At 39.7% G+C, this 13,744-nt stretch overlaps 2 protein-coding genes across 2 annotated transcripts in view; one reads left to right on the top strand and one right to left on the bottom strand.

Moving 5' to 3' along the window:
- The window catches only part of CCDC152 (coiled-coil domain containing 152), a 23,785-nt gene extending 17,023 nt beyond the window's left edge, over positions 1-6,762 (top strand). Inside the window, exons 3-8 of the mRNA XM_020783621.3 lie at positions 284-352; positions 679-743; positions 3,400-3,502; positions 4,050-4,177; positions 5,212-5,289; positions 6,013-6,762. Of these exons, the coding sequence (XP_020639280.3) occupies positions 284-352; positions 679-743; positions 3,400-3,502; positions 4,050-4,177; positions 5,212-5,289; positions 6,013-6,198 (629 nt within the window). The 3' untranslated portion in view covers positions 6,199-6,762. The remainder of the gene's footprint in view (positions 1-283; positions 353-678; positions 744-3,399; positions 3,503-4,049; positions 4,178-5,211; positions 5,290-6,012) is intronic.
- SELENOP (selenoprotein P) lies at positions 6,195-13,744 on the bottom strand. Its single transcript, XM_020783628.3, has 5 exons — positions 13,610-13,744; positions 11,992-12,207; positions 9,900-10,112; positions 8,550-8,667; positions 6,195-8,048 (listed from the first exon to the last, which is right to left on the bottom strand). Exons 2-5 carry the CDS (start codon positions 12,192-12,194, stop codon positions 7,833-7,835), a joined length of 750 nt encoding a protein of 249 aa, XP_020639287.2. The 5' UTR covers positions 12,195-12,207; positions 13,610-13,744; the 3' UTR covers positions 6,195-7,832.

Raw genomic sequence — 13,744 nt, 5'->3', positions numbered from 1 at the left:
GTTAAAGATTTGGATTAGAACTTGTTAGATCCAGATTCTAGTCTCCACTGTGTTGTGAAACCTGTTCAGTGATCTAGTGCTAATCCCTCTCTCAGCCACGTCTACCTCAGAGGGTTGGATAAAATTGGCAACAGACAGAACCACAGATAAGATACAGAGGAGGAAGGCCATGCACACTGCCCTGAGCTCACTTGAGAGAAAAGTGATTTACAAATGTAACAAACTGTAAAATAAATGTCATAATAACATCAAATGCACTAATGTCTCTTCTTCTTTTTAAAAGAATGTGTTGCACTCTACAAAGTGATTAAGGGTCTTCAACAAACTATTGAAAGCCAGTGTAACTTGAGAGGTAAGAAAACGGGGATGTGTGTACCTACCTGCAGTGCTGGTAAGAGTTGCTTTAATATGTACCAAGAAGCTCTTCCTGTGTGGTCTGGAACACAAAATTTGGAATGCAGTTCCCAACGTGGGCAGAGCTCCCAACAGGAGGAAAAGATGAGGCCTAATCAGGGTCCAATAAAGGGAGACACCACATTTCATTTCCAAGACCTGAGGAGAATGGTCAATGATAAGACTTAAAAAATTAATAACTATGACTATCAAGCTGATTCCAACTTGATGGTGATCCTCCAAGGACTTTCTTTCAAATCATTTCATAATGATTTCCTTTCACAGATGAAAATGAAAGATTGAAGAACACAGCACATATTTTGGAAGAAAAAGTGAAGGTTCATGAACAGGTGGGATGGTTCATACAGTCTTCAAACTACCACAACTTTCCCTATTGGAGATGGTATAATGTACTATATCTGTTTTCCAATTTGGGGTTATTGTTATAATTGTAAGTTTACTCGTGTGAATCACTTTGCAGGCATCATGATTGTCTTAAACCCTGTTAATGATACAAAGAAATTCAAATACTGGTTTTAAAGTCTCTGATGGACATCACAAACATGTATTTCTGACTATAGAGGTATTTTCCTCTGGAGGCTTGTAGGAAAGTCATTGTGTAATTACTCCATCTTTTCTTCCTTAATTATTATTTTTCTGGTAAGAAAAAAGACAGTCAAAAAACATGTGCTGATTATGACATTGTGTGGGCTGTCCCACCCCCATTGGTGCAAGTTTATTTTAAAAAATCTCATCTGCAACCATAATCTGTCCAAAATATCAGAAATATCCCAAAAATGAATACATTGCATCACTGTTGGCGAGAATGCATCACCTGCTGTGGCTGGTGGTGTAGCAGTTGCTGCAGTAGACTTCTCACAAAGTGTACATGCTTACACAGTGGTAATAAATTACAAGAGTACAAACTACAATTCAACATGCAAGGGAAGGACCAGTGCCAAGTGGTTTTGTACATATCCAGGCAAAAGCAGGTGACCGCATGAAAAGGTCAAGGACCCTGTTATCTTGAGCTGCTTAGAAGAGGAAACATCTGCAGTTGCAGGATTTAATGCAAGTTATACCTGGATAAATTTTCTCTACACAGCTATTGAAGCAGAGGAACCTTGTCCTCTTTTTTAAAATCTGTTTCCCTGAACTTGCAAGCTGTTTGTATAGCAAATGAACGTTGTAACCAATCTACAGGAAAAAACAATAGCAAAACAATCAACATGGCATATTGTGGTCCCACTTGTCAGACAAACATCTTTGAGAGCTGCCGGTACTAATATTAAAGAAGGGGAGAGTGGCAAGAGAAGGCCTGCCTTCAGGATTACAAACTACAACACCAAACACACAAACCAAGAAGGGCAGAAGAAAAGACAGAGGAAAGTGGCTTGTCCGTGCCAAATGAAGTGGTGAGCTAGGGCAGTTGAGGACAGGATATTTTGGAGATTCCTTATTCATGGGGCTGCAATAAGTAGGAGGCGATGGCATGTAACAACAGCAGCAAAGCACCTGAGCCCCTCTGCTTAGAAACAGTATAAATAACACAACTAGAGCTGCAATAACCTTGAATTTCAGGGCCAACCCAGGGACCTAGGGAAAGGCTGTTGTGATGTCAGAGGGGACAGCCACTTCAACAAAGACAAAATGGTGTGCGTATATCACAGAGAATGTGCAGACATGTGATGCAATTAAAGGGCAATGTTTCCTGTTTAGAGGCCAAGGAACGCTAGTCTAGAGTAAGCAAGAGGCAAAAGTGCTTCTATGTCTATAGTTCAGTGGCTTAGGTTGGGAGTTCAATTCCCGACTGTGCCTCCTTGAGAGGAGCTGGACTCAGTGATCCATGGGGTCCCTTCCAGCTCTTCAGTTCAAAGATTAGTATTCAAAGGTTATTAAATAGCATGTTCTGAAGCCATAAGGAGCTCCAAATCTAGAGTTGCCTGAGGCCTGAAGAACAGACCCAAGAAACTGAGTGTCAGGGCCAGGGCCTTAAACTTCGTAATTCTAGGCCATATATCACCTTTTCATTTTTCTCACTGGATTATAGCTCCAAACATTCCTCACCTCCTTGAGCCCACTGACTGCAGCTGGCAGGAGCTACGGTCCACCATCCTGAGGACTGCACTTTCCCCGTCCCATGCTGTAGTTGATGGATAAAGACAGGTGGTGTTTCCTTTCTGGTCAGGCGTCTGGCAGTTGGACTGGGTTGCTCTTTATGGAGAAGAAAGCAAGTTTGGGAGTGTGAAACTGACATTAACCTAAATCCAAATGGAACTCCTTGCCACAGGATATGGTGATGGTATCTGGCCTAAATGCCTTTAAAAAAGGATTGGGCAGATTTCTGGAGGAAAAATCCATCGCAGGTTACAAGCCATGATGTATAATCTCCAAGCTTAAAATGAAGGTACCTCAAAATGCCAGATGCAGGGGAGGGGTATCAGGATACAGGTATCAAGTTGTCTCGTTTGCTCAGAGGCATCTGGTGGGGCCACTGTGAGAAGCTGTGCTAGATGGGCCCTTGGCCTTATCCAGCAGGGCTCTTCTTATGTTCAAATGTTACACCTAAAGCTGCACTCACTATACATGCTTAAACATGCTTAACTATGAAGTACAACCTATTATATTCAGTGAGATTTTCTTCTGAGTAAAAAGGGTATACTTGGTGTACAGTGAATACACTTAAACATTTTTACTAAATGGAAGTAGACCTATTGTACTCAATAGCACTTACATCTGAGCCTGCATTGTAATCTGATCTGTGAATGAGGCTTCATTATTACTCTTTTATAGATTATATCAGTATTAATCCAAATCAGGTTGGATTCTAAGGAGTTTGAATAACTCAGTAACTTAATAACTTCTAAAATAAAATGTAAACTTTCTGATGGTTATATAGATTTCACTAATAAAATGGGTTTGGACAATTTTGTAAAAAATAATTACCTGAGCCATATTGCAAAGCTTCTTGTTCCAAAAAGGTTTCTTGATTTCAATTATTTACAGGAATATAAGAATATGATTGATAGACTCATGAGAAAAATTGAACAAAAAGAAGAGGAACATAAGCTTTCCCAGTCCAAGTTTCACTCTGACATGAACAAAAAATGTAAGCATGTGTTTGCCGTCTTTGAGATCTGGGGGTACACTTACATCATTTTCAGTAATAGGCATTAATATCAAAGTATTAAGTTATATGCCTAAAAACTAAGTTAAATACCCTTTCCAGTCTCAAAAAGAAAATGCATATAAAACCCATTGTATGCTTCACAAGTTAAACTTGTCATTGTTCAGTCTCACTTCTAGTAAGTTAGACATTTCAGGTTTTCTATTCACACCCTGCAGAGCACAGTAGGCAGAGGGTGAATTAGGATGTGAAACATATTGTAAAAGTTTCCTAGTTAAGTGTTTCACAAATTGTTTAGCAACTGCAAGTGCAAAATGATCCCTTCTCTGCCCCAATTATATTCTTCACATGAATAAAGCTGGTGTGTGCCTGCCTGCCTCTTTAATAAGCTAAAAAGCACATATTGTAATCTTTCCTGATAAGAGAATTGTTCTCGCGCCCTTTTAGAATATTTTGTTTGCTCTTTAGTCAATTTCACCTCTCTGAAACCCATTTAATTAAATTAATGAATCTGTGTTTCATTTATTAGTTGAAGCAAGCAAGGAAGAATTTAAGCAAGTGATACAGAAGAGAGACATAAAGATTTTAGAACTAACTAATCAACTAAGAGCCCAAGAAAAGGAGAAACAGAATGAGATAATCAAACTGCAGATAGAGGTAAGCCCTAGAACTCGGCGATTAGCTCGTGACTTTTACATCAGCTCCTGTGCAGAACTTTTGTTTTGTTGACATAGGACTAGAACATGAGTAGGGACATTTCAGGTGTAGGGTTAAAGTCTATTTGTTCTGGAAGAAACCTATGCACCTGTCCTAAAGTGCCAGAAACACTTCATCTTGATGATGATGGGGAAATTATTATTGTTCTTAGATTTTTAAGTATGTTTCCTTCAAACACAGAAAAGTTATTGAACCAACTAAAACCTCTTCTGCATATTAGGTTAGGGTGTAGAACCTCTCTCGATAGTTTATGTCACCTCTGGTTTCTCATTTTATGGAGAATCAGTTGTTCTAATGGAGAATTGATAATATTCTCAGGATATTTATTATTTTATATTATTCAGAAATAATTTCTAATGAAATTTATAGGACTTTTTTCTAAGTAAATAAATGTATGATTTAAATATTAGAATCATGTTGATCACATTTCATGTTTTCTCGTCTACTCTGAGAAGGTAGTGTGAAAGAAAAGTATTTTAGATGTTGCTGTGCTTCACAGTATTGTACATTTCTACTGATACTCTCAAGAGCTTTACTACTCAATCCCACGGATGTCTACTTAGATGTAAATCCCACCATATGATTTGTTACTTATTTTCTAGCACAGGTTGCCTCTGGTTCAAGCGAGGGGGGAAGGAGAGTATTTTACCCTTAATTTTCAGCTAAAACATTCCCTTCACCCACAAGCTGCCTCTGGCAGGTTACACATTCAGTTTCATCGAGTGCTTGACCTTTTTCTTGACTTCTTCCCAAAATTTTGACCATTACAAGGGTGGATAAAAATCAATGATTTTTTAAATCAAATTGATTTAAATCGTGATTTAAATTTTTTAAAATGAAATACAGTATTCGTCTTCACCTTCTAATCCAATATTCACATAGTGCTTTGTTATTATTTGAACAGCATAAATGGGATGGGAATATTTTGTTTAGTAGATTTATCAAATTCTTAATCATTTTTGGTTTTTTTTTAGTTCAATGCTAAGATGATAAAACTTCAAACCAAAACACCTAAACCACATTCCAATCCTACAGCAAATATCTACAGAAGGGTATGTTCTCCAGCATCTCCTAAATGTTACAGTATCTGTTTGGGTGTTCCATTAAATATTTGAATACAGGGTACTTCAAATGACAGCGTTTCAGTGTTGTGCCTTGCTCTTTCACCTGTGCATTAATGCCTCTGAATTTGTAGCTGGCCTAATCCTGCCAGAGATGGCTTCATCATTCATTAAAAAAAGGATCTATACTAGAGATGGGGGTATTCATATATCCCTGAACAGGTGGCAATAATGAAGTTCCAGTCCCCCGGGGCCGGACAGTCCACTCACCACTCTGCCCTGAATCTTCCAATGGCTCTGCAGATCGCGATCTGTGAACCACTCTTTGACCTTGCAGCAAGGCTTGTCCTCCCACCTCTTGCCAGGAGTGGTTAGCCAATCGCGATCTGCAGAGCCATTGGAAAAAATCGTGCCACCCTTTGCACATGTGCACGTGTGCGCGCGCCCACACAAGCACCCCCCGCTCCTTCGCTCATTTGCACGCACCCATCCGCACGAGAGCACCTGCGAGAGAGTGCACGCTCCTTCGTGCATGCGCATGACTGCAGGGGCTGCCCCGCCTTCCCCAACCAGTCAGTGGGGTTAAAAAGGTTGGGGACCACTGCTGTATAGCACTCCTCCAAGCCAAAACAGCAATGGTACTTTTGTTGTACATGTACTGTATCTCCCACCACAGTTTCAACAGTAACAAAATGTTTACTTGAATTTCTGCAGAAGCTACAACACCTTGAAGAACAAAAGAATAAGGAAATTGAATTTCTCCACAATACCATCAAAGAGTTGGAACAACAGCTTGGTAGAAGTCAAGATTCACACCTCAAACAGCTCCAGCTGTGGGAATTACATCAAAATACTACAAGCAACGTAAAGAAGAAATGTAACAAAGCCACACTGGGTTGACAAAACTTTTTTCATTTATTAAAAACTCTCTTTTTTGGTTCTCCATTCACAAGCTTTCCAGTTATATTCTGAACTACTTTCGTGCTTATAAGCGTTCACCATAAAAGAATTCAGGTTTTGTAGGAGCATAAGTTTTCCTATTAAACCATCATAAAAAATGGCAAACACAATCTAAACAGTTCCTCTTTGTTAAAACATTTTCTTTTCTCTCTGAATCCTCGAAATACATCATACTAGAATGAAATTAATTTCAGATAGATAAAATGTAGCCATGATATGGAACTACCTAGCTATAAAAAAAAGACATATCACATTTATTAATCTTTATAAAAGGAAATACAAGCCAGCCCTAGAAGGAGATCACAAATCAACAGGAACTGCGGACAGCTAGATTAAGACTGATCAGCAGATATGTTTTGGGTCTCAATCTTTTAATGGAATTTGCACATATCCACTCCACCCTGCTCCATTTTTACTTTCAACCCCAATTAAAATTACTGTAATCTTTAGCTTTAATGGGATTGCCTGAGAATGCAATGTCAAAAACATAAAAAAATTTAAAAACGAATTGCTGTGGGAGATTTAGTTAAATGTGTGTCTCTCAAATCTGTTACTTCAAAACTGGGCATTCTAGCAAATCCCTTTATAGCGGAAAAAGTATTATTTAGAATATTGCTCATATGCAAGTTTTTAAATGTGCACCACGTTCTATAATGCAATTTAATCATTACGTGACTTGATTTTTATGTGAGAAAAGCTCATACGTTACACGTTTTTTCTTGGTCTTAAAAAATCTTTTTAAAAAGCTAGTTAACATGTCTTTTCTTATCCTCCTCTGTTCATGGTTGCTATAAATCCAACAGAAGCCCCTAGGTTATAGTTTTTGCTTCTGTCTTCATAAATTCAAACAGAATGGTAGAAAAGGAAACCAAAAAGACAAGCTAACAAACCACTGCAAACACTTTCAACTAGCACTGAAAAACAATACCATACTATAATGAGGGAGTTCTTCCTTGTTAAGGTCAAGTCACCAAACCCAGACAACTCCCATATGTTAAGCAACTGCAGTTGAACAGAGCTGAAACTCAAGTAGTTTGACTCAGCTGGTTTACAGATGGAACTCTGCAGGTTGCTTTCCTCTCAAACATTTACATAATACTGTAGTACCCAACACAAAAATTACAGTCATCCTACTCCTCCATTGTAGTTTTAACTCCCGTTTGCTGTTTCTGGAAAGTCTTTCCAATTAGTATGGTAAATCTGATGGCACCGGTATCTGCATGGTCATGAAGTGCAGTCTAAATTTTAGATGTTTAGATTGTTTTTCAGGCTCAGTTTTCCGCCCTCCCTGCTCACTGTCAGACATCGGTGGTTTCAAGCTCATCTGCTGCTTGTGACCGTCAAGCAGCCGTCGGCAGGCGTCACTGACAAGATTCAATGACATTCTCTGCCAACAGCTGCCCGTGTCACCGGCAGGAAGATGGGAGCTCTCCACGACAGTGTCAGGAGGCAACGCTGCGCAGATCTTCGAACAGCAAATGCCGACAGTGTCAGCATCAGCTGCCTGATGCAGACCCTGTCAGCTGCTGCCAGTTTCAGTTCAGCTGTCGGTTGCAGATGGCATTTCCTTTTCGTCAAAGCCTCTTCCCCTGGGAGGGACCGCTGGCTACAACCTGGCTCCCTGCCTGACTATCTTTGTTTTGGTCTCTGTTGTTATGACGTCTATGGCCATGAGGTCTATGGCCATAATGTCTATGATGGTGCTGTGGTGACGGAGGAGGTACAGCTTCAGCTGCCTCTTCATCTGTTTTCTTTGATATGTTTTTGCATAATTCTTCATCCTCTGCTGTCTGAAAGGAAAGCATTTAGAAAACTGAAATGTACACAGTTTCAGAAAACAAGCATATAAGGGTCTATAGGATTTTATATGTCTGCCTGCTAAATTTTAACACATTCTTATAGATGAAATATGTCATCTTAAAATAAAACCTTACATCAGAGTAAAAAAACTAAGGAAGTTAATTTAAAGGTAACTAAAACTTCAGCATAATGAGTATTACAGTCTATGGCAAAGCTGCAAACACTGCCTGTGAGTTGCATTTATTTAAAGAAATCTTGTTTGCTGTTATTTAAAGGGATATGGTCCTGGAAAATCCGCGGCACTACGTAGTCTTGATTTTTAAAAAAGATGTAATGTCACTACCTTAAAAAGTTAAAGCAGGCTTTTCTGAACTCTTCAGGCCTTTGAAAACATTAGTTTTAGCTTTGGACAAATTCTTTCACATTCTGTTTCACACACATATCCTCATATATATCACGGAAAGCAGAAAAAAAAAACCCTAAATACATACCAGCTGGGTGCAGTTTCCACACTTGGATTCACAGTATGTAATGTGAATGGCTTCTTCCACATATGGAAAACTCAGAAAAGAGTAAGGCAAGCCAAGGTGATACACAAGACGGCCACACCTAATAATAGAGATGCTCAAGTGTTAATAAAAGTACAGTATACACATTCATGAAGTCCACTGAAAAATGCATTTCTCATTCCCTGTGGTCTGTTGTGGTCCCTAAAATCAACTGCAAACACTTCACTACTGTGCTAATCCAATACAGAAAGGAGGGATCTGCTTTGATTATGATAACAGAAAATCAAACCATTCTCTTCCATTAGTGCTGCTTGGCAAGCTCTGTTCTCAGTGCTGTGTTAACAGAACTGTGTAACTTAGACCCGAGATAACAAACCTGTCTAGGCTTAAAATTTCTGGGATATTCAGTTTTCCTTGTGCAGAAGATATTTTGTATGGAGAAGCAGTCAGTCACATTAAATCACAGCTTAGACATAGTTTAATCAGTGTTGTCAAGTGTGTTCCGTACAAAGTACACTGGAGTGGACCAATTTCAGGGTTGAAATATTTACTTTGTTTTTTTACTTCAATCTGAAGAGCTATCAACCAGAGCCTATGTAGAAGGCATGCACTTAGAATTACAGAAATCTGAGTCCAGGACTCTGTCTGTGTACCTAGTCCTTTTGCACAAAAATCTTAGTTATCCCAAACCTCCTTCATGTCAGCAATGCAACACTGGTTTGTGAGGAGGGAAACATTTTGTTGATGCCGATATTAAATAATTAGGGCTCAAAATTCATATTATGTACAGCAGCTGCCCAGAGATGTACCAGCAGAGTTTGAACTACATTTACCTTCTGTTCACCTTGAGCTATGCCTTTAGCCCTATTTTTTTTTTAAAAAAGAACTCGTTTCAAAGAGTGAACAGGGAGAGTTCTAGCCCCACACCCCGTGTGCTGCTGTCCCAGAGGGAAAAGAGACTACTGTATCTGAAGAGAAAAGCTTGTTACACATGGAGTTTTCTCTGCACAGTTGGAGATGATACTGAAATATTAGGGTTCTCCGCTGCATGGAGAGGCTCTTTGAACTCCTTCTTTACTAGAGGCAGTGACTGGCAAGGAGAAAAGAACTTTTATCTCCCTCATGATTTCAAATTCACCTCTTTTTTTAACTTTCTGAATTATATCATGGTTCTGCACTCACCATCTATCCTTATTTATTTTTGCAACGCTAGAATAACTAGTGCATCCAATCCTATATAAGGGCCAAAAATCTAACAAGTGGGATTATTTACATAAGGAAGTGAAAACCTATTTGATCTGTTCCTTCCTAGTATCCTGTTTATAGACAGACCTGTCGTAGATCAGAAAATCATCTTTATTTCCATTCAGAGTTTTCCAGACGTCAGGCTGTTGCATATCCTGTTGGTATACGGGAATGTGCTCTGAAACTTTCTCTCTTAGAAGATGATACTTCAGCCGGGAATGGTATCCTTGATGATTGACCACAATAAAGGAGATATTGGTAAACCCATCACTCTCCAGCTTCAGTCGCAGATCTTCCAGTCTAACAGGAATAAAGAGAAAAATGTAGTCTTAGAAGAGATGGCCATGTTAGTCTGTGCAAGTATATTAAGCAACAACAAAAGGACAAAAAAAAAGAGACAAAAGCATGGTGGCACCTTAAAAACTAACTATTGTAATTTAATGTAAGCTTTCGTGGACCATTTTAGCCCAGTCTTCAGGCATATGAAGTGAAAAACAGAGATTAACACCATAAGACATTCATGCTGGGTTCCAAGAATCTGGCTGCATTTCACACCATGACATAATTTATAACCTTTGTTTGGTATTCAGTTCTAAAAACATTCCAACAAGAGACACAAAACTAGGCAAATGCAGACAAAGAAACACACACACACACACACACACACACAGAGAGAGAGAGAGAGAGAGAGAGAGAGAGAAACTTTAAAGACCAACTGTGAACAGTAATATGATTAAAGGAAACAACAAGAACAGTGGGTTTTAATACAGAGAATGACTACCTTTGAGCCTTGTTCTGAAATATGGATCTGGCAGTTGTGAAGAAAATAATAATAGATAACAGCATAAATATTACACTTTGTAGTAACTAAAGAAACCTTAACTGATATTCAGTCCTTTTATATGAGTGATCATCATGTAAATACATTTGATCTCAGCTGTTTCTCTCTCTATTCTTGTTTGTAGCGTTTCTTTTTCAGAATAGCTTTCATATAAAAATGTGTATTTTATGCATAGTGTGCTTTCCTTTAGAAATATCTTGCGTCTTTTGGATAAAAAAAACACAGTTTCTCAAAATCTGTAACATGCCATTATTGCTTGCAGTACACTGACAGTATATCATCTTCCAGGATGTTGCTGTAAAACAGTGGCACTGACGTTTTATGTACAATTTGATGCAGAATGCTTATCCCCATCTCAGCTTTAGAAGTGGTTGCACCGGGGTTGCCTGTGCTGTCAGGAAGCAGATTACCAGGTGTTAACACATTTCAGTTCCCACATGCAAGGGCTCCAGTCCCACACAGGCTAAACCAGGTCCAGTGTAGCAGTCAGTGTTGGATTAGGATGTGGGACTCTGGTTCAAAGCCCCACTCAGTAATTAAATACACTGGTGACCTTCAGCCACTCAATACTCCCTCAGTCTGACCAAACAGAAAGACAGTCACAGCAGCATCCAGTTGAATAGCACAAGACCAAACAAAGACATCAACTTTGGAATCAGAAGCAATACTAGCTTAAAAAGCTGATTGTCCTCCAGTAGTATTTTGCAGTCTAGCAAAAGCTGCAAGACACCTTGCTTTTGTTTGATGACTGATAACTGTTTGCATGAAATATCTCTGTTTTTAAAAAGTGATTATCTCCTTCTGGCTGCAAAGCTGACTGCAGCCCAGACTGGCAATCAATCCCACGTTTGGTAAATGTATTTATTTATTATTTATTTCATTATTTTATTTATTTGATTTGTACCCCACCCATCTGGTCTATAAGACCACTCTTAGAAATCAAGCATAGAAAGAACTAAGTCTTCTGCAGCATGGACTCTTGCTAGTTAATTTTTCAGAACTCAACCTCTGGCTCCTGGCTTGAATTCAAAAATGTACAAAGAGACTTATGAGAGGAGGAAGAGTATTCACATGACTAACAGCCATATGGATTCCAAACAGAGAAAACAGCTGTTCTGGAGCCAAAAATAACTTCACAGCAGTAACAGGAACCCGTTCCAGGAATCATGGGCAAGTAAAGGCTTTTGAAATCTGAAGAATCATTTTATTACACCAAATCTAGGCAGATACTTTCTTTTCAAGAACAAAACGGTCCAAGCGTGTGTACATAGCAAGGTGCAACTGCAAACTTGGGCTTTTCCGCAATGAAACACAGCCACAAATTTGGACTGCCCTTACCGAGAAGCCTGCAACAGGCACAAGTATCAGCTTGCTTGGAGAAGGGCCACCACCGTCACAGAACCTCTGGCGTCCAACATTGGGTTCTGCTCTCCGATTTGCCAGTCCGGCGGCTCTTTACAACGGGAGCTTGAGCCCTGGCTCTCTGTCCCTCCTCCTGGGAGGAGACAGAGAGCCAGGGCAAGCCCCAGCCCAACCCACATGGCTGGGCTTCAGCTGCAAAACAATAAAGACAAGTTAAAGGGAAAGAAGTCTAGAAAACATCACAAGCTACCACTCTACTGCTAACCTGGGTGCAACTTCTTTGGAATAGAAGCGCAAGTCCCAGAGGATCTTGTCCATTATGAGTTTTTTTTTTTACACATTGCTATTCTACTCTTGATTTTTAAAGGTTAAAACTACAGCTCAAACAAATCAATTTGAATTAAACACACTCAAAATGAATGCTAACCGATGCAGAGTGTGCAAGCTTTCCTTGTTTGTAAAATAACATCATCCTCTTTCAAAAAAAATGTACTTTTTTCCCTAGCACTCTGGAATGAGCTTCCCTTTTTTTGGGGCACAGAGCCAACTTTTGTTTCTAGGAATTCATTTGAAGACTAGAAGAGGGAAACAGCCTATGGTGCACAAACAGAAAGGCTAAGCTTGATCCTGCGCAGGTTTACTGAGAAGCAAGTCCCACTAAGGACTGCACAGAAAGAGGGAAAACCGATTAAATGTGTACAAATCCAGCTGCAATCTGACACGCATTTAATCAGAAGTACTGTAAATCCATGGGAATCTGAGTAGCTATGTGTAAAATAGCTATGTTAATGGCAGTTTATTTTCCTCTGATTCTCAACACCTAGTCTGACACACTTCAATAAAACCTAAAACCGGCTAAAAGTCTACCTGTCATTTCTAGAAAACCCTAATCTTGAAAATAACTTAACAGGCTGGATAAAAAATCAGTGATTTAAACAAAACGATTTAAAGAAAAAATATGATTTTTGAATTTAAATCGTCCAAAAAAATCAAATTTTTGTATAAATCGTCATTGAGACGGATTTGATTTAAATCAAACCGTGGTCACTAGCACACCACGTATTTTCTTCCCACCTGCAAAGCCTAAGATAATTCTACGGAATGCAGAAGTCTGTCCGAACAGAAATATTTTGCAAAAATGGGAAGAATCCACAGCGTTATACCCGGGGTGTCAAACCTGCTCTCCTATGAACAATCACTTGGGAGTAAGCGTTACTGAGCCCAGGTCGTGCTCATTTCTCCATAGACATGCATAGGATTGCGCTGGAACGTTTCCCATACGAGAGGCCTTTTTCTGTACCCGAAACGGCAAAGGAACACCATCCCTTGCCCCTTCAAAAAATATATGTGACTCCTGTATCAGCCTTTCCAGGATCCAAAGCACTGAAACCTCTCGAATGTTTTGTGCACAGACGTATTGCTCCTGGACGACCCGCTACAGACGAAAAGTTTCTAAGGCGCAGTTTTTAGAAACCGCGATTTCTCCAGTACTCGCAAGCTTCCGATTCAGACGTGCAAGAATCACGGGCTTTCAACACCCTCGATCTATTCAGCACACGCGGACGGGGCGACAGCCACGAGCTTGCTTACTTACCCGGGACCTCGCCCTTCGCCGATCGTCCCCGCCGCTGCAACCAGACCAACGCAAGAGAAGAAACCGATTCTGCTCCGCCGGCTGCAACTCGCTGGTATTTATACCTCGCCTGTTTATCGCTTCTTTTCGGGCGGG

Source organism: Pogona vitticeps, chromosome 2 (assembly GCF_051106095.1).
Source record: "Pogona vitticeps strain Pit_001003342236 chromosome 2, PviZW2.1, whole genome shotgun sequence".
Taxonomy (NCBI): domain Eukaryota; kingdom Metazoa; phylum Chordata; class Lepidosauria; order Squamata; family Agamidae; genus Pogona; species Pogona vitticeps.
Note: the sequence above shows the minus strand (reverse complement) of the source record. Positions and strands in the feature narration are given on the sequence as shown.